General features: G+C 45.9%; 1 protein-coding gene across 3 annotated transcripts in view; it reads right to left on the bottom strand.

Annotated features, from left to right (window-relative positions):
* CCDC18 (coiled-coil domain containing 18) overlaps window positions 1-23,743 on the bottom strand; it is a 1,105,805-nt gene that overhangs the window by 340,212 nt on the left and 741,850 nt on the right. For all 3 annotated transcript variants that reach the window (XM_085602201.1, XM_085602202.1, XM_085602203.1), the window contains 2 exons: window positions 16,395-16,494; window positions 9,924-10,040 (listed from right to left, as the gene is read on the bottom strand). In XM_085602201.1, the coding sequence (XP_085458327.1) occupies window positions 9,924-10,040; window positions 16,395-16,494 (217 nt within the window). The remainder of the gene's footprint in view (window positions 1-9,923; window positions 10,041-16,394; window positions 16,495-23,743) is intronic.

The following is a 23,743-nucleotide window of genomic DNA, read 5'->3' as shown; positions in this document are numbered from 1 at the left end:
TTACCAAAAATATGTATGTATAATATTTCTAGAGCGCGACTGTTACTCCAAGGAGTGTCCTGGCGCTAATGCAGAGGAAAGGAATAAACTAAAGGAGAATGGGGATAAGGACTTAGAATTTAGGGAAGAGCCATGTTTTGAGTTTTTTCTGGAATAAGGGGGGTAGCCTTGATGCATCTGAGTTCCAGAGGAAGTGTATTCCACAGAGAGGGGTCCAGGACAGAGAAAGATCTGCCCCCTGACATTGCCTTCTCAAACCGTGGAACTTTGGCAAGACATGGATGGGTTGGAAGAGTGCAGGTTTCTTTGGAGAGTATAAAACTTAATTCTAGCACGCAAGTAACACGGGCCAGTTCTGTATAAGGCTTTCTGGGTGAGAAGCAAGATCTTAAAGCGATTCTGTTTGTGATCGGGAGCCAGTAAAGATTGAGAAGAAGCTGTGATACGTGGGAATTACGAGGTAACCTAAAAATCGTTTGCGCAGCTGGACTAGCTTCAGCCTATCAATCAGATAGACAGGTAGGCCTAAGTAGAGTTCATTCCCGTAGTCCAATCTTACTGTGAACAGGGCTCGGATCACTTGTTATAATGCCGCAAAGGACAGAAGATACTAAAACTTTTGCAACATACGCAAAAAGGCGAAACAGGTGCCCACCACTGTGTTGACTTGGGAGCAAAACAATAGTTGTCCATCAAATATAATTCCTACATTTGTCACTGATGAGTTTTGATTAAGTGGTAGGGAGGCAACAGTTGGTCAGAAAGACTGCCGAGATACCTCTGCGTCATGTTCAAAGAAGAAGAAGAGGACTTCCCAGCATTGCAGTTGAGTAAATATGTTTTTACTAAAGTTCTCCTCTCAAGACCGAACACAGTTTGGCCAGATATGATTTCAGCCTTACAATCTGGCTTCATTCGGTGCCGATACACCAAGGACTATACACAATTAGGGGTTAGTCTGACAGATGTACCCACAATGCAGAACATACCAATGGTCCTTCCCTTGGGAGATGCTGAGAAGGACTTCAATTGGGTGGGATAGGGATATATCCGAAAGGTCCTCATTCAGACCTCTTTAGGACCAAGGAACATGGCAGGGATGCCCCCCATTTGCCATTAATATTTGCCTTAGCAAGGGAACCTCTCATACAAAGAAATATAGACAATCCTGGTGTCGTGGTCCCAGTGCTTCTTCTCCTCAGGATCACGTTGATGCTATGTGTGGGCCCCCCGCCCATCCGACCCCTGTCCGGTGCACGTGAAAATACCCTCGGACGAGGAGACAGGTGGGCGAGGGAAGGTCGGGAAGGGACAGCAGGGGAGAGACCTGGAAGAAACAAGAAGACGGGTTAAGCCACAGGCTCCTCTCTACCTCCCCCACACCCCCAACTCGTTCTTCCCCCTACCTGGGGTTTCTGTCTTCCCTATGGCTGCTCTCTGTGAGTCCCTCTCCGTTACTTCACGAAGGGGACGCAGAGAGAGAGAAGGTCTCGCTCGCGCTCCTCGTTCCTTCACGGGGAGGCGCAAGGAAAGGCTTGAGACAGCCTGCGGACTCAGGCGCTGCCACTCACGCCCAGGAACTCCGGGGGCGGAGGAGCGCAGGAGCCGCTGCTGCTTGAGGTTAGCGTCGAAAGTGTCGGGGGCGCTGCTACTCACGCCTGGGAATCCGGGAGGCGGAGGAGCGCCTGGAGGTCTGTGAGAGCGGGTGGCGCTGCCACTCACGCCTCGAGGTCCTGGGGCGGAGGAGCGCCGGGAGGTCCGCAGAAGTAGGTGGCGCTGCCACTCACGCCCGGGAAATCCAGGGGCGGAGGAGCGCCGGGAAGTCTGGAGGAGCAGATAGTGCCTCAGGATCTGCAGAGGCGCGCCGGGAAAACCGCAGCCTGCTTGCCTCCTCAGGGTCGTCGAGAGATCAGTTGTCGAGATATCCACGTCGGGTCACCGGCTGGATGGAAGACAGGGATTTGCGGGACGATGCGGGGGTTTGGTCGTAGCCGTTGGGATTCACTAGTTCGAACGGGAATCATTGGCCCCGCCTACCAGATTGCCGCGCCTCTTATACTTGACCGGGGGCGATGACGTTTCTTCCGGCGGGTGGCCGCGGGGGCTGCTGGGATTTGGAGTCCTTATCCTCGGAGCAGCGCCGTCGGCCCCTGAATCATGACAGCACACCCCTCTTCACCCCGGCCACCGGACCGCCGGAGCCTCCGGGCTTGGAGGGCGAACGGCGGTGGAAGGCCGCCACCAGTCGGGCCGCGTGTACCGCCGTCGCCGGTTCCCATGAGTTCTCCTCGGGGCCGTATCCCTTCCAGGCCAAAAGATACCAGAGCTTGCCCCTCACCAGTTTGGAATCCAGAACACGGCGAACGACGTACTCCTGCTCGTGGTGTACCCAGACAGGCGCAGGGGGCTTCTTCACCGGGCACAGAGAGGGTTTCAGCAACGACACGTGGAACACAGGATGGATGCGCAGATGCGGGGGCAACCGCAGTAGCACCGCCACCGGGTTCACATGTCGCACCACCGGGTATGGTCCAATGTACTTCGGGTGAAAAACACTGGGATAGCGGAAGCGGATGCTTTTCGTGGACAACCATACCTTCTCCCCCTTGCGATACACCGGTGCGGGTCTCCGCCGTTTGTCGGCTTGGGCTTTATAGCGAGTCTTCGCTACCCTCAAGCTGGCCCTGGCCTGTTTGAGAGCAGTGTGTATGGTGCTGAGTCTTGTCTGCAAATCAGGAAGGGACACCGCCTCCCTGGGGAGAATGAAGGGAACAAAGCGGGGGTGGAACCCGGAAGCAAGAAAGAATGGAGTGTGGTGTGTTGAGGAATGTTGTGCATTATTATACGCCACCTCGGCCACCCAGAGCAAATCAACCCAAGAGTCCGCCGCTTTAGCGGCGTAGCAACGCAGGTATTGTTTCAGGGTTTGGTTGAGTCGCTCTGTCTGCCCATCCGTCTGGGGGTGGAAGCTCGTGGATAGGGAGGAATGGATGCCGAGCTGCTCACACCACACCCTCCAGAACCGGGCAGTAAACTGCGATCCCCTATCCGAGACGATCCCCATCGGGAGTCCATGAAGTCGCACCACGTGTCTCAACAGGAGGGACGCCAATACCCCTGCCGAGGGGACTTGTTTACAGGCGATGAAATGGCCCATCTTTGTGAGATAGTCAATGACAACAATAATGGCGGTACATATCTGGTCCTTCGGCAGCCCCACCACGAAGTCTATGGAAATCCGTTCCCAGGCATTCATCGGGGTAGGAAGTGGCATCAGCAGTCCTTGTTGTCGCTGATGGTCGGGTTTCATCTGGGCACAAACCGCACATCTCTTCACCCATAGCAACACATCAGGTCGGACAGTAGGCCACCAAAACTGTCTCAACACCCTCTCCAGGGTTTTTGTCCCTCCCATGTGCCCCGCGCTGGGTACTTCATGGCACCATGAGAAGACGAGCTTTCGGAGTTGCAATGTGGGGACTAATACCCGGGACCCCCACAAGGGGATACCCTGGAAAAGACGCCATTCCTTGTGGCTTCGTAACCACGATGACCAGGTGAAGGTTTGGATACCTTTCTTTACCCCCTGCAGAAAGGATTCGGTCTTCAGACTACCTATGACCTGATCCGGAGCGAGAATGGATTGCTCGGGAGACACCGTAGGGAGACATGGAGGATTTTGGCGTGAGAGAGCGTCGGCTTTTCTGTTCAATGCCCCGGGACGATAAGTCACCACGAAATGATACTCAGCAAAAAAGAGCGTCCATCTCTTTTGCCTTGGCGTCAGGTGGCGGGCTGACCGTAAGAATTGCAGATTGCGATGGTCCGTGTAGACGGTCACCTGATGACGAGCCCCCATCAACCAATGCCGCCACTCCAAGAAGGCTTCGCGTATGGCGAGCAGTTCTTTCTCCGCGATGGTGTAGTTGAGCTCGGCCGGGCTCAGTTTCCTGGACATGAAGGCCACTGGATGGAGCAGCCCCGTATCCTGCTGGCGCTGGGAAAGAACAGCTCCCACTGCTTCGTCTGACGCGTCGGCTTCCACCAGGAACGGTAGCTCTGGTTGGGCATGGCGAAGGACGGGCGCGGAGGTAAACGCTGTCTTGAGCTGCTCGAATGCCGTCTGGGCTTCTGGTGACCACAGGAAGGGCGTTCCCTTACGGGTTAGCTTGGTTAACGGGGTTACCGTTTGGGAAAAATGTTGGATAAACCTCCGGTAAAAGTTCGCGAAGCCGAGGAAGCTCTGCACGTCTTTCACCGAGGTCGGTTGTGGCCACTCGGCCACGGCTTTGACCTTCTGGTCGGTCATGATCTGCCCTTCGGGGGTGAGCAGGACGCCAAGGAACTCCACGGTGGTTACGTGGAACTCACATTTTGTGAGTTTGCAGAATAGTCGGTGTCGTTCCAGGGCTCCCAGCACGGATCGTACGTGCTCTTCGTGGTCCTTGAGATCCGACGAAAAGATCAAAATATCGTCGATATAAACCACGACGTATTTGTCCAGATAGTCCCTCAATACTTCGTTGAGGAAGTATTGGAAAGCGGCCGGGGCGTTGCAGAGGCCGAACGGCATCACTAAGTACTCGAAGAGGCCGAATCGGGTCTTGAACGCTGTTTTCCACTCATCCCCCGCGCGTACCCGAACCAGATGGTACGCCCCTCGAAGGTCCAACTTTGTGTAAATCCGTGCTCCCCGGACTTGTTCCAAGAGGACGGGAATGAGCGGTAGGGGATACTGATTCCTGATGGTTATTGCATTAAGGGAACGGTAGTCGATGCAGCAACGTAACTCCCCGTTGGCCTTCGGAATAAAAAACAGGGGGGACGCCGCCGGAGAGCTGGAGGGGCGTATAAATCCCAGCTTCAAGTACTTGTCTATGTACTCTTTGAGATGACAGGTTTCTGGACCGGTAAGAGCATACACCCGGCTGCACGGAACGCTGGCTCCTGGGACCAGGTCAATGCGGCAATCGAATTCCCGATGGGGTGGTAGTTCTTCGGCTTGCTGCTTATCGAAGACCCCGATATAGGGTGTATAGCAGTCGGGGAGGACCACCTCCTTCTCCGCTGCAGTGGCCACATGGTGCGTGGTTCCGTCGCCCTTCCCCAGAGGTTCCTTCATGAGACGGCAACGGGTTTGGCAGAACGGAGAAACGAACGTAACCGTGTTCGTTGCCCAATGTATATGCGGTTCATGCAGCCGTAACCAAGGTAACCCTAGGATGATCCTGCAGCGAGGGGCTTGTATGATATTCAGGGTGAGCCACTCTCCGTGTTCTTTCCCTATTGTAACCCACAGGGGCGGAGTGACCTGTCGAATGGGACCGGATTCCAACTCCTTGCCGTCGACAGCATACACCGTTTCGGGGACGTCTTTGGAACGGAGGGGGATTCGCAGCCTCTCTGCTTCCTCGATATCCATAAAACATCCTGTGGCCCCGGAGTCGATCATGGCTCTCACCGCCAGCGAGCAGTCGTCAACCATCACTTGAGCGGTGATAAACACATGGTCGGGTTCCTGGGTGACGTCGGCTTCCAGCGAAGGGATGAACTGACAGCTTGAAGGCGTCCCTCCTCTTTCCTTCAAGCACGGGGGTTTTCCGCCGGTCCCTCAACGAGATTGGCCGTTGTTTGACCCGTTCGGGGCCTACCGGTCTTCGGGCGCACCGGGCATTCGCGCAGGAAATGGCCCTTCTTCCCGCAGTATAGGCAGAGGCCCTGCTTTCGTCGGTGGTCCCGCTCTGAAAGGGTCAGAGAAGCTCTCACCGTCCCTACCTCCATGGGGACGGGCCCGGATGCTGTAGCGTCCGACACGCGGGGTGGCTCGTATGGTGAGGATGGCTTGTCCTTTCGTTTATGATCGCCTTTTCGTACCCGGAGGCGATATTCGAGCCTGGACGCCAATTCTATCATGGCCGAGCAGGTGAGTGGCTGGGGGTCGATCTGGGCGATCACGTCCTTCAGCTCCTCCGTGAGCCCTCTATAAAAGATCGCTGTCTGCTTTGTCTCTGGCCAATCGGTTTCTGCCACCAAACGGCGAAAGCTGTTGATGTACCCTAGGAAATCGGAGGGGATCTGCCGTAGGTCGAGAAGATAATGATCGGCTGAAAAGGTGTCCGCTCTACGGTCGAAAGTTCGCTCAAATTCCTGCCGAAAGGAGTCCCAATCGTAGAGAAGGGCATCGTCTCGTCTTACTAAGGGGACCGCCCATTGTGCTGCTTCCCCGGTTAAGTAAGAGATTAGAAATGCTACTCGGGCCTGGTTCGTGGCAAACAGTTTAGGTTTGCAGTGAAAATGGAGTTGTACTTGGGTGAGGAAAACCTGTACTTTCTGGATATCCCCGTGGAACCTCTCCGGAGGGGCCAAGGGGACGTGAGCTGGCATCTCCACCACTACCTGCGGCGTGGCCACAGGAGAGGGCATCCCTGCGTCGAAGGGATTGCGTTGCAGGCGATCCAAACGGCCGTGCAAGGCGACTGAGTCCGCTCTGGATGCCGTTAACTCAAGCTGGATCTGGGTCAACAAGGCCATTACATTGTCTAGTGATGCCATGTTTTTGCGTCAACGAGATCAGGAGGAGAAATATTCGTGGGCCAATGATTCTGTCGTGGTCCCAGTGCTTCTTCTCCTCAGGATCACGTTGATGCTATGTGTGGGCCCCCCGCCCATCCGACCCCTGTCCGGTGCACGTGAAAATACCCTCGGACGAGGAGACAGGTGGGCGAGGGAAGGTCGGGAAGGGACAGCAGGGGAGAGACCTGGAAGAAACAAGAAGACGGGTTAAGCCACAGGCTCCTCTCTACCTCCCCCACACCCCCAACTCGTTCTTCCCCCTACCTGGGGTTTCTGTCTTCCCTATGGCTGCTCTCTGTGAGTCCCTCTCCGTTACTTCACGAAGGGGACGCAGAGAGAGAGAAGGTCTCGCTCGCGCTCCTCGTTCCTTCACGGGGAGGCGCAAGGAAAGGCTTGAGACAGCCTGCGGACTCAGGCGCTGCCACTCACGCCCAGGAACTCCGGGGGCGGAGGAGCGCAGGAGCCGCTGCTGCTTGAGGTTAGCGTCGAAAGTGTCGGGGGCGCTGCTACTCACGCCTGGGAATCCGGGAGGCGGAGGAGCGCCTGGAGGTCTGTGAGAGCGGGTGGCGCTGCCACTCACGCCTCGAGGTCCTGGGGCGGAGGAGCGCCGGGAGGTCCGCAGAAGTAGGTGGCGCTGCCACTCACGCCCGGGAAATCCAGGGGCGGAGGAGCGCCGGGAAGTCTGGAGGAGCAGATAGTGCCTCAGGATCTGCAGAGGCGCGCCGGGAAAACCGCAGCCTGCTTGCCTCCTCAGGGTCGTCGAGAGATCAGTTGTCGAGATATCCACGTCGGGTCACCGGCTGGATGGAAGACAGGGATTTGCGGGACGATGCGGGGGTTTGGTCGTAGCCGTTGGGATTCACTAGTTCGAACGGGAATCATTGGCCCCGCCTACCAGATTGCCGCGCCTCTTATACTTGACCGGGGGCGATGACGTTTCTTCCGGCGGGTGGCCGCGGGGGCTGCTGGGATTTGGAGTCCTTATCCTCGGAGCAGCGCCGTCGGCCCCTGAATCATGACACCTGGCAACAATGGCATCCAGGTGGACGGCAGGAAGTACTAGGTGGAGCTCTTTGCCGACGATGTCTTATGGTTCCTCACCAATCTGGCTGAGTCCATAGTTGCACTTTAAAATGAACTACAGGTATTCGCTAAGATATCTGGATTTAACATTACCTACACCAAGTCTTCAGCAATGAGCGTGGCTGACCCACAGCAGAAGGTAAACAGATTTTGAAAGTCTGCGGAATTTGATTACACAGGGGGATCCATATACTATATGGGTATATGGCTTCTATCTCATAGTGCCCTTCATGACTGCAATATGGCCACCCTGATGGGCACTCTCTTTAAAAACCTATACCTGTGGGGAAAATTAGACTTAGTCCGAATCAGTAGCATCAAAATTAATTTTCTTCCACGATTCTTGTATGAGATAATCGCTCCCACTTTATATATTATATGATATGTTTTTATGTCGAAATAAAGTTCAATTTTTAGATGTATATAGCGCGCCTTATCACCCGTGAAGGTATAGAGGTGCTGTCCATGGACATGTGGAGATTTACTGATTTGCCAGAATCACAGGATGTTGAGCTGACGCCTAGACACAAACCCGGATTCCCAGCTCCTGAGTCGGCCGCTCTGGCCGCTACACCACATCCTCTCTCTGTAAATCCCCAAACTATTTTTAAAGGACCGCCAAACCAGACTCCAACAGCTTGTTTGGGGAAGCAAATCCCCTAGAGGAGCAAAGTAAATTTTCTTTTAAGAGACCATTGAAAGGTAGCCTGGACTTACCAGATATGCCTAGGTACTTACAAGCTGCTGATTCTGCCAAGCAATAGCTTGGATTCAGACGCAGAAACAAACTCCTTGGATATAGCTACAGAACACTTGTCTAACCCACTGCAAAATTTATTATGGTTTCAACCATGCCATAGACTGTATCCCATGCCAATAATGCTGAAACATTAGAGTCTCTTGGCACATTTGGAGATGTTTACCACCTTTCCGCCTTTTCTTACTCCACTCTCTCATAATCCTGTTTTCCTGCCAGACCAAACTAACATCTCATTTCTAAACAGAGAGGGAGCTGGACCTTGTAGGCTATAAGACTGATTTGTCAAGGACAGGCTAAGATCTTGGGAGAAATGCAAAGTCTGGCTCTCCAAAGAGCGGAAAGATTTTAGTGAATACAAGCACTGAGGTCACGTTTGAGACACTATTTGGCCAGACTTCATGCCGGAGAGAAATCTCACGCCTTTACCAGGCACTGGACTTAAATTTGGACCCTGTATGACATGCCTACATGAGTAAGAGGGAAAAGGAGCTAAAGACTAAACTAGACAAGGAGAAAAGAGTCAATTTGGGCTAGAGTGGCAACATCTTTCATGTGTACCAAAAAGAGAACACATACAACTTCCTTACCAGATAGTACTTCACCCCAGTTTGGGTCCACTGATAAATGTTGGAAGGAATGTCAGCACTGGGGCACAGTGTTCCATATTTGGTAGGCCTGTCCACGGGCTCAGTCATATTGGGAAGATCTACTAGGTCTAATAAAACACATCACAGGAGTTGCTCTCTCAATGCACCTTATGGTTGTACAATAGGACATTCTAGATGAGGACCAGACAACCTTAAGGCTAGCTGGTTGGCTGTGTCATCACACAAGTATTGCTAGCGGGCAGAGTTGCATTGGCACACCACTGGAAGCAGGCAACAGCTCCAATGGGGAGCCTCTGCTGGAGCAAAATTTGGCACATCTTTATGATGGAGAAACTGCCAGCATTGATCACCTACAACATGGCACAGTTTGAAAAAATATGGCAGCTGTTCAAGACATTCATAAAAACTACAATTGGGGGCTGGCAGAGGGCTCACCAAGTGCCTGAGCTTGTGATGAACATTAACTATTTTAAACTGTTGTGCTCTTTGACAGAGGCTTGGCAGATTCAAATGATCTATCAACAGCCTAGTCATCCTAGGGCCTAGGGGGGCTCTTTGAATGTGCCGAGTCCCCTCAATGCCTCTCCACCCGTCAGATTCAATCATTGCCTTAAGTGATTATCAATACCAACATTGGGCATTCGTGTTGACTGTGTTTTTCTTTTCTGTATTCTTATATACTGTTTGTACATGCTGTTTTCTTCTACGCAAAAACTCATAAAGTTTGATAAAAACAGAACTAAGAAAAGGTTCATTACAAAAGAAACAAATATAGATTTTACTTTAAAGTTCAATACCAAATGACTTAATGTTAGAATAAATGCTGCTGCTGAAAAAGATCACTCAACGTTAACACAAATAGATTAACAGCAAAGAATAAAAAGTTCAACATTAATAACCTGATTAACATAATCCTTGATTTCAAATTTAGATGTCTTCAGAGCAGCTTCCATTCTGATCAAACTTTGTTCTATCTCACTCCTGTGCTCTTGAATGTTCATGTCCAATTGGGTCAACTACAAAATAAAGGATAACAATTTACTGTCATATACTTGTAAGGTGTTAACAGTTTCGATAGTCGTGAAGTACAGAAGATTTACTGTTGGAACTGTTTCCAGACACTAACAAGTAATGGATTCCTTACTATCCAAGCAGTAATTGCAGAGAAAATAATAAAAACAATTTTAGACAACTGCACATTCAGAATTGCTACAGACTTGTACATTTATCTTTACATGTTTCAATCCTGGACAATGTACTCAATCCCCAGAATCCCACTATTTTGAAAAACCACTACAACAGGCATAGAAGAAAAGTGAAAACCTAAACTGGGGGGTTACTAAGAGGCTTTTTGGCAATTTGAACATTTTGCAAACCCCAGAGGACAGAAAGGTGAAAGTGATGAGTTAAGAAGGGAGGATTTAGTGGCAAAATCTGTAAAATTGCTTAAAACAGTGTGTGCTTGCTTGAGTATATAATTTGGTGACAATATCTAAATTAAATAATTCTATGGCTAGGACAAATAATTACAATGTTTCGCTGAAATTGGCCTGTTATAATTATCGTTATCTCCTCCACTCTAGAACCTAAAATAAAAGTATATTTGTATTTTAACTGAACTGCGGGTGTCTACTGTTTCAGGGGTGGGCGGTAACAATAGCTATTACTAGTCAATTTCCAAGCTTTGAATTCTTGCAAGAAACCATTGCATTTTTTGATGTACATTTTCCTATGGAATTTGAGGTGGTTTGCAAAGCTATCTTTAAACTATGGTACGGGAGGTCAAAAGACCTTCCCACCGAAAGAGTAGTGAGATGATCTTGTACAACAAGGGATGCAGAGGTGCAGGGGTGCTCCCTGGAATTACACGACAAACATAAGAGTATCCCTCTGCCTAATAAGGAACAAGGGTGGTGTGTGCAACATGACTAAACACCACCTCAATGAGAAGTGGAAAAAGTAATCAGTTTTTCGATAGAACTCTCCATAGGCCGGGTGCAAGCAGACCGGAGTAAGTATACAGACGGTAAGGACCCTTGATAAAAGTTTGACTACAGGGCCAATCGCCCTCCGCTCCCTGAGGGGTCTGGAAATACCCACTGCCAGGGTACCTTTGAACCAGCAAGTATTAACTACCTGTGCATGCCTAAAAATGTATGCGCATGCCATAATAAAAAAATTCTGAGAACAGAAATGTCCCCAGGGGAGTATTAGTAAAACAAACCCGCCTTAAATTATGCCCAGGACCTTGTATGGCTATTAGTGTAGGGCAGAAGCATGTTGGCAATATAAGGGTAATAAGACCATTGTATCCTTGTTGCCCCTTCTATAACTTAATTAAATCATTTCCCATCCACCCCGCTAAGAAGGGATACTTTGGGAGTGGATGAGTAATTTTTATTTACACGTAACTTCCCCAGACATACTAATATATAAAGAGCTCCTAGGAACACAGTTGAGCCCACCCTGAACTTTAGGAATCAGGGTGAACTCAATGATGAAGCATGCCACCACTAGAGTGAGGGCTGTATATAAACAAGCATTTACAATGCAATGGTCTCGGCATTGTTAAAGTTAGAGCTATTGGCATTGCTCATTACATTATTTTTGTTTATGTTTTCGGTTTTAAAACATTTAAAGAAACGGCATTGTTATTTACAATGTCAATAGCTTAATCACTCTCAAATGCGAGACCTATTGCATTTGCACCCACACAAAGCCACCCACACACACAGAGCCACCCACAGAGCCACGCACATAGAGCAACCCACACACAAATAGAGCCACCCACAGAGCCACCTACACACACACACGCAGTAGCCCACTGACCTATTTACATTATGTGCACTTTGTGATTTGTATGGTACATGTTCTTTGCTGCAGGCACATTAACCCTATGTGCTACCTTTCCAGGAGTCAAAACTTCCACTAGACAAAACTCCGATCTCTCTCTAGGAAGAACATTAAACACCAGAGTCATCATGACATTTTTATTGTTGCCGAAAATTGCTGGAGGCCAGGAAGGAGGCAGCAAGCGCTTTTAAAACCTTAATTTACTTGCAAACATAATGTCTCCACCCAAAGTCAGCGCCCGGTCACACCGGTTGCACTGCCCTAGAGCTGGCCCTTCTCAAGGGTCCTGTGACCTCAGTGACAGAGTCACTGTTGTTCTTGGCTGTGCTGCTTCATAGGCCTGCTAGCAAGACTGGAGGCGAACTTCAGTATGGATTGTGGTGGACAAACCTTGAAGGTTAACCCAGACTTGCCAGTGCTAGGGTCCACCTGCTGGTGCTAAGACACCAGCGCTTCTAAGATCTTGCGAAGCCTTCTAAGGTCTAGCATGGGATTGTGCTCTCTCAGGAGAGTCGTCTGGTGGACTGGTTATTAAGGCTGAACCTGGTTCCCAGTTCCAAATTCAGCAGCTCTGGCCATAGTGCCACATCGTCTCCCCCACTGAACACCATACTGTCCCACTGAGAAAAACTCACACTGCCTTCAACTACAACCCAATTGCTGCCGGCTATAAACACCTGGATGAGGCTCAATTTAAATGACGCAATAGACAAGAGCAATATGCGGCCTACAAAAAAAAAGTAACTTCATCCTGGAAAAAGCAAACACTCATAGGGGAATGCAAAATTTAGCAAACCATGTGAAATGCAAGCAGGAACAACATTGTTCCCTTAACGCTTTTACATTCACTATTCAGAAATCAGTGAGTGCTTTTGCCTGAAAGGGGCCTTGAATGGTCCCATTTCAATGCCCATTGCTGATATCCTTACAAAACGTTAGCAGTATGGTAAAAAGACCACATCCCTGGACGCAGAGCAAGAAATGTACACGGTGCACAGTGCTGCATCGCCTCCACGGAGGCGAGCCAAGACTACAACTCCCAGGAGGCCTCTAATGGAACCTCAGGGCTGGAAGCATGGCGTGCCCCGCCCCCTTCTCGTTCAAGCCCGGTGCTGGCAGTGTAAACGCACACCTCCAGTACTGTGACCCGGCAGGATTAGTAACTCAATCCTGGCTTCATCACGCTGGATTAGTTGATCATTACACAAGAGTGAAAGCGCAGCAATGCTGCAGCTCACCTGGGATTAGGATTGAGCTCCCAGGAGCAGGAGTCCAGGCGGAATATTAAACTCTGGGCTCGCTGCTCTCAGTCCCCTTATCTCCCTTCCTGCGGAGGGATTAAAGGCTAACCCAGCCCTGCCGGGTGTACAACATGCAAACATCCTGCCTACAAACAGGACAACAGCAGAGATATCCCTCAGGTTACACACATTGTCAGATGACATCTGCAGCCCGGCCACATTTCCCATGTTCATTTGTGATGTGCTGATCCAGGCCAGGTTTTTACTTTGAATTCTGGGACTTGTAGTCTTGTTTAATCCAGTATAAAACAGGACTACAAGTCTCAGAGTGCAAAGGAGCAGCACTTTGTGCGTGGACCTGGGGCACCTGCGCATCTCTAAAGGGCAGTGCCGGCCAGAGTCACGGCGTCTTGGCGCTGTGTGCTGTTTCTGAAGATCCATGTGTTGCCCGTAGCCCTGTATGAGAGTGCACTGATGCAGCTCTGGTGGACTCACTCTTGAGACAGTAGAGCTATCGCTCGCGGTACACAGATCCGGCAGAGCCCTCCGTTTACACCTGTTTAAACCCACACCAGGGTGAGCTCCCATCTCAGCAGACCTGCTCAACGGTGTGTCAACACTGGGGTCAAGGGTCAAGCTTCCAGTTACAACAGTCAAAGGCTCATAACCTTAACAACGAACCGGCGCCCCAGGTTTCACTGTGCCTTTTAACTCACACACAACAGGCTCGCTCGAGCTGCAAAAAACCTCCAGAATCACAACTGAGAACAGATTGCAAAGGTCCACTAACTCGCACCGGTACAGCAGCGCTATCCCTCAGGTTGTGGAGCGGTTACAACTGTTATGGACAGCAGAACTGTCTCCCAGTTTACATCACTCTCTCAAGAATAATAGGGCACCAGAGAAAAGCCACACAAGGCGGATGGAAAAACCGCATTAAAAAAAATCAGTTTAGTCGTAAATAGAAGAGCTGAACCCCTGCCAACCAGCAAAACCGCTGCAGCACAGAAGGCATCACGTCAGAGCAGAAGCAGACACTGTATTTTCTTCTCTAAGAAGGAAAAGAGAGTCCTGTTACTTCTCTGCCGCCCGCGAACCATGTGAAATGCAAGCAGGAACAACATTGTTACCTTAACGCTTGTACTCACCGGACTTGAAACGCCGATCCAGCAGCAAGGAAGAGGCGACCCCACGTCCGCTCCGACCGCGCACAAAATGGACGAATCTTCCAACGCTAGAAAAAAAAAAAAGACACGCCCACCAAGTGTAAAAGGGGCGGAAAGGGGCGGGGCTTCAAAAAAGCGAAAGAAGTGAAAAAACACACCCCCGAATCGGAAAAAGACGGGGCTTGTTTGGAGAGACAAAGCTCTTCTCCAATGGCTGACCAGCATTTAAGAGGCAAGCCAATGGAGAAGAGGGAAGAAGAAAGGCGGGTTAAAAAGACCTAAAAAGGATTACTTTTCCTATTACCCTCATCTCACTGAGGTGGTATTTAGTCGTGGTGCACCTCCCCAACCCCGTTCCTTATTAGGCAGAGGGATACTCTTACGTTTGTCGGTTTGCAAAGCTATACTAGTGTCACATTCAGATTCAAACCAAATATTTTGAAACTGACGCACCCCTTTAATCATATCTCAATAGGAACCAAGTTGTATCCAGTGTATGTTTTAGCATTCAATGGCTTTGAAAATCCACTAATTTAACCTGCAGACATTATTTTTAAAGCAAATTACAAGCATTTTTGATCTATGTAGGGTATTCTTTGCTTTTTCTAAGCTATTTCAATGCCTCATAAATGCATTTTTTTAAAACTTTTTTTAGCTTCGAATCTGCAGATTTTTAGTAGGACTGCAAATTAAAAATCTTTTGATGAACTTTCAGTATTTTATTTTAACTTGTGAAGCTCACCTCTTCCAAAGTTGAAAATGTCACTAGAGGTTCATTTATAGCTAGGATTGGTTGGTAAAAATTCACATTTTTAGAAATCTTGATCAGGTAAACCTAGCATTTTTCAAACATAATTAACAAAACTAAGTTAAAAGTTGAAATAGGTTAGCGGAAAGGTTGAAACAGTATCATGTCTGCCTCGAGCAGATAATCTTCAATGTAAAAGTACTTATACTTTGAAGCTGTCATTTTTCAGACTGTTCTGAAATCCTGACCATTTGACAGCAATCACATTTTTAATTGAAAACAATTAGTTTGCCCCACTGCAATTCAACAAGTCATACAGCCCCAATTATACACCGAAAATAAGCACCATTAACAACAAATGATTATTGAAACACACTGGCATGCTGATCATAGTTAACAAAATCCCATAACACCATTTTATAGTGATACCTCATTTAGGGCCACATGTAGCAAAGTATTTTGCATTCGCAAACGGTGCAAATCGTTAAATTCGCCCATTTGACAATGCAAAATTACCTTTCTGATTGTATGAAAGGCTTTGTGATTAGCAATTTAGATAATCGCAATTTTTAGCGATTACCTAAATTGGGAATGCAAACAGGGAATCGCAATTTGTGAATCCCTAATGCACATGTAAGAAGCTTTTTCTAAATGCTAACTGTGCTTTTAGGAAACGCTATTACCATGTACAAAGTTTGAAAAATGCAGAAAACTGCATTTTTCAAAGTGCCATGTAGCACACACATGCCTCTAGGGCATGTGTGTGCTTTACAAGTGCACATTTTCGTTTTTCGTGGTGCTTCAGGGTGGTATTAGGCCCCCGGGCAGCCTTGGCTTTGCTTTAGCTAATTTGTGATTACCATTTAGGTAATCGCAAATTAGCCAGTGCAAAACCATTCCCACCTATGGTCCGAAAGGCTCATAGGAACGAACGGAGTAATATTACCTAATAGCGATTCGCTATTTACAGAATCGCTATAATGAAATATTAAGGCACTGCAAAATCTTTGGCGATTCCTACATACATAGCATTTTGGGATTACCAAATGGCAATTCCGTAAAAATCACTATTTCGTAATCGCAATATACTTATTTTCTAATGGGGCTCTTAGTTACTTCATCGGTTTCATGAAAAGGAGATATTGGGATAAAAAGAGGTGTGCAGGTAACCATTTCGAAGAATAATTTGAAATTTCCCATGTTAAACATATTTAATGAAAACATTGACCTTGAACTTACAAAAAATACATATAAAATGCAACAAACCCATTGTCAAAATGTGTTATTCTGGAAAACAATTTAACTTCTGCGTTTGGTAAACGTTATAGATTTTCAATTCTACATTTAAAAAATATTTTCAACCTGAGCTGCTCTTTGCTTCAGCTCCCAATTTCTCTCTTTTAGTGTCTGTTTCAGATCATCAAGTTCCAGATCTCGCTCTTCAATTTCGCTTTTATAATGTCTGAAATGAAACATAGAAATCCCATTATTCGGTTGTCATCAAATTTCACATCCATATTCAGTTGCCAAGGCATAGAAATGCCCGACTCATCTCACAATGGATTTGGGTTTAAATAACTGGTCTACGTTTTCATTGCAAAATTCATCAACACAAAAAGCAGTATTGTCTTTTACACCCTTATGTTAAAATCTGTCTAAGAACCTGTCTCCCACTGAAGAACAAGGACATTTAGCAAGGTCAGTCAAGTGTGTAATTGTGCATGTCTTAATGATATTCCTACCATCCATGTTTCGTATGAAGCAAGCATGGTTGTTCATAAAATGGAATACCATCATGAGCTGGGGACTTTCCAACCCTGCTACTGTGCTTCTAGGAGACGTTGGTATTATAGAACTGCCGAGAGCCTCCTTGTGGTGACTGGTAAACAGCAAGAAGGGTACCCGACTAACATTGGAGTACAGCATGCATTAGTCTCCCTTCAGCCCCTCCCATACAACTGATGACCACTGAAAGGGGTTCCCATGTTATAACATCCCAGTTAATTCTTCAATCTCCAAAGTCTAACTGGTGGCAAATTGCACACTTTTTAAATGTAGCAACCACCATCCAAAAACAGACAGCACGACCCCTGATCTTAACCAATTAGCAATTATATTAAAATTCCACTATAATCCCTCTCTGCCCCCCACCCCTTTACAAAAGAAAATCACGGTGGTCTCTTGTTGAGTCTTTTTATTCATTCTGAAGCAATGCGACTGTTCCTTGCTACACAACTCCAGTCTCAAAACCTGATGTCAACACCCTAAGTGCTGGTCAGAGAGCCCCACCTTGCTGTTTCTAGGATGCCACTTTTAAGGAGCAAAGTTTGTTTTAGTTGTAAATTATTAGCCAATCATGAAGCGGCTTGTTTCGCCTGCACTCGGCTTGGTCACTTCTTTTCCTTTCATCAGCATTGCATTCTGGCAGCCTGGTGAGCCGAAAGGTGGGCTTATGTGGAGATTTGCTTGGACCCACGTCTTTTCAACCCTGCTATTGTGCTTACAGGACACATTGATATTTTGCAACTGCCAATTAGCATTAGTCTGTCTATTCAGACCCTCCCCTACCACTGATGAGCACTGAAAGGGGGCCCAAGTTAAAACATTACAGTTAATTCATCAATCTCCAAAGCCTAACAGGTGGCAATAATTCAAACTTTATGGGTGAGCTAATGAAGACATTTGCTTAGACACACATCTCTCAGATGACTGCCAGCTTCAACTGCTCTATACACTCCTCACAGACTGTCAAAATATCTTATAGACCTCCAAAAATCTGGCACATTTACGCAGAGCAAAGTTAGTAAGTGACTACAAAGAGAAAACCAGCCCTCATCTTCTAGTAGTATGCAGCCACAGACCACCTAGTATATTCCGACTCTCTAGCCACTTTGCATGCTTTAAGTATGCTGGGTAGTAAACCTGCTTAATGTTGTTCCTTTGCCTGGGTAGCTCTTAAGTCTCTCCACTGGTTTCCTTGTAAAGAAAGGCAATATCTCATCACCATAAGTTACCTCCCACGAGTATGATATAATCAAATAGTGTGTGTGCTTTTAAAATCTCACCTAGTTCTCTGGGTTATGCTCTATTAATCACACCCAAGCGTATTCAGAAAGGAAATACTGATTTTGTTATAATCCTTTCGCATGACACCCTTAGGTTGGTTTGAGGGAGGTGAAAGTTTTAAAAGACAAGACTTCGTGAAGGCATGTGAACAGGAGCTGAATTTGTTTCACACATAATTCAAACTAAATGACAAACGACTCCAAAACCGCTTTAAACAGCGTGGTTTTTAACAAGTACTTTAACCTCTGTGAAACAGATATTAATATCAAATTAGCATATTAGCAAATGTGATTGAAATGAGGGGGTTGGATCGTTTGGACGATCTCAGCAACATTTATATAAGCGTAACAAGATACCTGTTCTGAGACTGTTCAATTTAGCAGAGTGAAAATACTATCCAGCAAATATAATCTGGTTGTAAATCCACACTGGTATTGATTGTCAACACAAGAAGGCGTCATTGTGTTGGATTGGTCAACGGACATTGCAGCAACACTGAAATGCTCCAATGGGTGAAATATGTTGTAGCCCACCCAGATAAATTCAGGATGAAAGATGTTTCACAGTTGGTTTACCACAAGTAAGGTTAATATTTCTTACCAATTTGCATAAGTTTGTATACTTTTTGGGTGCACAAGAAGATGAAAATACTCTATGTGCCGTTTTTGTTATTGCAGGCACAAGGTAAAATATATAACAATACAATGCAAAAAGCATTTTTGGTGTTCCTACAATGTTCCCCATTAGTCTCGAGTATTTTCATGAAACGCTAGGTCAAGGTCCTACATGCGGCTTACAGTACATTCTACAATCATTTTTAGCAACAAAGGCAACTCTGCATCATCACCCAGGAGAATGCTTTCATTCCTCTTCTTCTGTACTGTCTTCCATACATTGCCTTCTATTAACGATGTATCAATCAGGTACTCTACCCCTTAACAACGCTGAGTTGACCCGATCTGTGAACCTAGGTAGTAGTTCTCTAGCTGGTCCATTAAACCTAGCTATAATCTCCAAATTTCAATTTTGCCCTCTGTGCTTCAGCTATTTTGCTTTTTCTTACAATTTTTGTTCCATTCGTAAGTCGGTTAACCCAACGTTTCAATACTAGTAACCCTTATACGATGGTCTTGTGGCCAAAAGATTCAATAGTTGCTCAACCATCATTATCCAGTTTGTTAAGACTTTGGTTAGCATTCATGCGGTTATGTGAGTTTTTTGTGGCTTTCCTCCACCATCGCACACTGTAAAATTTCACTCCACCAACCATTTAGGTGCAATTCTCTTGGTTTCAGCCAATGTAATACTGCTATCTGCCCCTTAGGAAAGATTGTTCTGAGGAAAAGTGGAACACTATTAAGAAATCAGATAAATTGGCAGACACCGAGTATTATCGGTATCTCCAAGTACGGCATGCTTGCTCACCCATGTGCCCGGCAATACAACACTCCAGGAAGCCTCCCCCCTGGAGGATAGATTGCTGGATGGACATCTCCCAGAGAAGACCATTTCTCTTATTTATAGAAAGTTGATTAATAACATGGCAGACCCACTACAAGCCCTCAAAGAGAAATGGGTTAGTGATGGCTTAAAACACGATGACTAGGAATGGCAAGGGGCAGTTTCCTCCCCACGGGAGGTTGCTATCCAGGCCAGGTTGAGGCTGGTGCAGCTCAAAATATTGCATAGGATCTACATCACAGGGCCTTGCTTGGTACGAATGGGTAAGGTGGAGAGTGAAGAAGAAGGTGTGGTGAAACAGGGACGTTCATCCACATCGTGTGGAACTGCCGACGTATACAATCTTACTGGCAAGACGTACACCGCGCACTGCGAGAAGTCCTGAATGTGGGCATACAGCCTGAGGCTCAAAGGTGTATACTAAATATTTGGGAGCCTACAGATCTCAACACATACACTACACAGTGAGCAACCCTAGCGTACATGATTGCGAAACGGAACATAGCACAACAGTGGGGAGCAAGCCAGCCGCCCCAATTGAGAAAGTGGGAAGAAGACTTAGACTGGTGCATGTTTGGGGAAAAGTCTGTCTACGTGGCCAGAGGGTGCCCCCAGGAATTGGAGCAGGTTGTGGGGAGCATGGAATCACTACAGAGGTGATGTCTGTGTTCCGCCTTCACACCGGTCCAATACTGAAACTCTTGAAACCCCTTGATTTAGCCAATGCAATAATTTTGACCTGTTTTGTGATGTGAATGATTGGGCATATGGAATGGTGAAGTCGCATGCTCGTAATTAATTGATGTGATTCATGTCGAAACTGTTTAATAAAAAGAATTACAAAAAACAAAAGAAATCAGATAAAAATCCAGCTAACAAATGGTGACACATTTGCAGGAGGTGGGACAGAAATCACAAGAGGTTGAAATTTGAAAGATGTGTTTTTTTACTCTTAATTTAAGCCTTTAAAATAGTACATGTAAAGTGAAATACATATTTATAATTTAAACTAAAATATATCACTGTCTAAATAAATAAAATCAAGATAATTGACAAAGTAAAAATATACATATCCAGTGAACCCACAGAAATCAACCAAATTGAAAAAACAAACAGAATAATAACAAAAGGACTAAAGGTTCCTGGCAGATCCATGGATTACTTTAGCTTGAAAAGAGATTAAAAATATTGTAAGATCACAAAAATCACTTTTTTTTTTTTAATGAAAGTGAGAATTGAATGACGCAACAGGTACAAAGGGTTTCAGAGCTAACACAATTCAAAAATATTCACAAGAAATGTAAGGCTCATATTTCAGCGATGATGGAAGGGGCAACAGACCGCAGTGCTGTTAGCAAACAATTAAGAACTTGTGAAACCATACAGGTTGAGACCTGCACCAGTGGCTGTTCTAAACGAACATGATTTACTCTCTGATATAACTGGCAAAAATTAATTGTTAAAAATATATAATGTATAGAAAACACTCAATTGCAAAAACAATACGTTATTATCTGGGACATTCATGTTGTTTAAAGACTCCTACGCCTGCCCAATACAGACAAGGAGGGTGTAGAGGAATCAAAAAAAAAAGTAACCTTGCAGGCTGAGACAAATGCTCTCCCTGCTCTTGCTACTAGAATATTTCATTCATAAGCATGACATAGCACACACCACCATATGTATAAGGAGAATCCAGTCCATCTGCTTTAGTTAAATTACCCTAAACGCTTAATCACAGAATCCTTTCTCAATGATCATTCGCCATTGTGTATTTTTCCTTACATTAAATCCTTTTATAAGGCTCCAGAAACAACAGGGTTCTTTGGATTTTCTTAAATCAAGGCCACAATAGATCTCAAGATGTTTCCAGACATTTCACCACAGGGCAGACACTATGATTGCTGTATCTTTTTTTAAAGTCCCCCTGCTTTTCTGCTCATGGGCATTTCTCCTTCTCTCACTGCAGCACTGTTTAATTGGGCGCTGCAGTGCAGGTGGCAAAATGTCAAAAACACACATGGCACAATGTCCGCCTATAGCTTAAGACTAACGCAACCACGCATATGGCTCTAGCTTTATGTGTTACCTCAATCAAACACAATAAAGCAATCTAGTGTGACAACTTAAGGGGTAACATTCAGATATTCTTGTCACAGTTGTATAACTTGATCTAAGAGAAGAAGAGTTCTAAAACTCTACTGTAGAACTATTTTACTGGCATCAGGTATCTAGCTAATCATGCTCTGCATATCATGTGTGTCCACATATCAAACGTATTTCGCAGTCTTCTCCATGAGAGTATTTATCTGACTTGTACATTTCATTATATTAATTCTACTTTTTATACACAACCTAAAGTTCTATGTGTCATTTTATATTTACTAATTAGGTACTTGCAAGTGTATAGCAACAGCTTCTATTGCACTCTAAGTATTCATCATTAAACCTCTCATTAACAAAGATTAGGGGTCGCCAAGTAGCTTACCTATCAAAAGACAGAACATTTTTATGCCAGGCCAACCGGTTCACATGTGCATAAATTGGTTTCTCACATTGCTGTGAAAATGTAACACATCATTATGAACTTTTACTTTTAATTATCCAATTTAAACAAAAAGCTCACAATTACTCACACTTCATTAATGGTTACCTTATATGTTATATATCAAGTCGAAACTATAATGTAATTTAAATGTTGCTGTCAATGAATATCCCTATGAAACAGACGAAACAAGTTTACACTTATTTTCCCCATTCACAGTTATTTTCCCCGTTCAGTTATTTACCCCATGTATTTGTTTTGTTTTAAAGTACATACGTTTAGAAAGAATTGAAAAGCACTGAAGACCAGAAACACCAAACATTGATTATTTAGATGGGATGTAAAGACCTAATTTAGACATCAACATAAGCAAATAGATTAGGTTGATTCCTATATTTGGGTGGTTCTGAGGCCATAAAGAAAAACACCTAAGGGGGTTCACTGTTTAGGAGGGCGAACGCTACTCGGTTGGTAAAGTTGCTAACTTTGTCGATGAGAGAGAGCACATATGGGGAGATCTATGAGAAAGCTGTGGCAAAGGTTCAATTTGGTCTTGACACGTGCATTTATGAGCTTTTTGGAATACTACATGAAAAATGAGGAAAGATTTTTCTGATGCTGAGGAAATTATACTGTGCTTCTGAGGCGCTCATGTAGATAATAAAAGTGTTTAAAAACTAAAAACTAAAGCACTCGCGGTTTTAAAGCTGAGGCGGCAAAAGGGAGTTAACATGGAGGAAGATGATGAGAGGTGCTGGGAACTAGAGGGCATTCATGGCCATCCAGTGATGAGTGGTTTATTGGACAACTGGGGATCTGGATTTATAGTTATGACTGAGGATGGACAGAAAAGAACATTTGTGTGTCTTCAGCGTAAAGTTAAAAGGGCCAACCAAATAAGGAGTTTATCACACTCAAAAAGGAGATACAATGCTACAATAGTAGGTGATCACTCGGAACTGAAGAAGGAACACACAGAAAGGCAAGTTGACACATGTGCATCTAGTCAAATCTTTGATATTTAGAATCTCATCAACCCACTATATTATTTAAATCATCGTGGTTACCAGTAAGGAATCTCAAAATTAACAAATAACCTATGTATGTGATTTATTATTTCTTTGTGATTTGTTTTGCATTCATTTGATATTCTACCTTTCATTTTTCCTGGAACAGAAAATGTGGAACCATCCACGGTCCCCTCATAACCAGCCCAGAAGTTTAAAAATGTTGATCAAGAAGATCTCAAACTATAAACTGACTAAATATATCTCCTCACTGATGCCCAGAAGCATAACGATTTCACTGTTTTGAGCTTAATCTATTAGACCTCCGTTTGATAGTTTTTTTAAATTTACAATGTTAAAAATACAAACTACGAAAAGGTAAGGTGAGAATTATTCCTATTTTAACGGTCAAGAGGAACTATACACCCCTCAAAACAAGCAATACCCTGTGGACTTGGCTGCAGTGTTATGTCACCTGGCAAACATATCCACACACTGCACCCCAAGAACCCACTTGGCAACAAGCAAACACTACAAACCCGTGTTGCTTGGCTCATTACCGGCATAAGGCACAACAAACCCATGATAGCTGCTCGCAGATCACTCCATTTACTCCCAAATAGACACTCAAG

The sequence above is a fragment of the Triturus cristatus genome, chromosome 4_2, assembly GCF_964204655.1.
Source record: "Triturus cristatus chromosome 4_2, aTriCri1.1, whole genome shotgun sequence".
Classification (NCBI taxonomy): Eukaryota; Metazoa; Chordata; class Amphibia; order Caudata; family Salamandridae; genus Triturus; species Triturus cristatus.
This window is presented reverse-complemented; position numbering and strand designations above follow the sequence as displayed.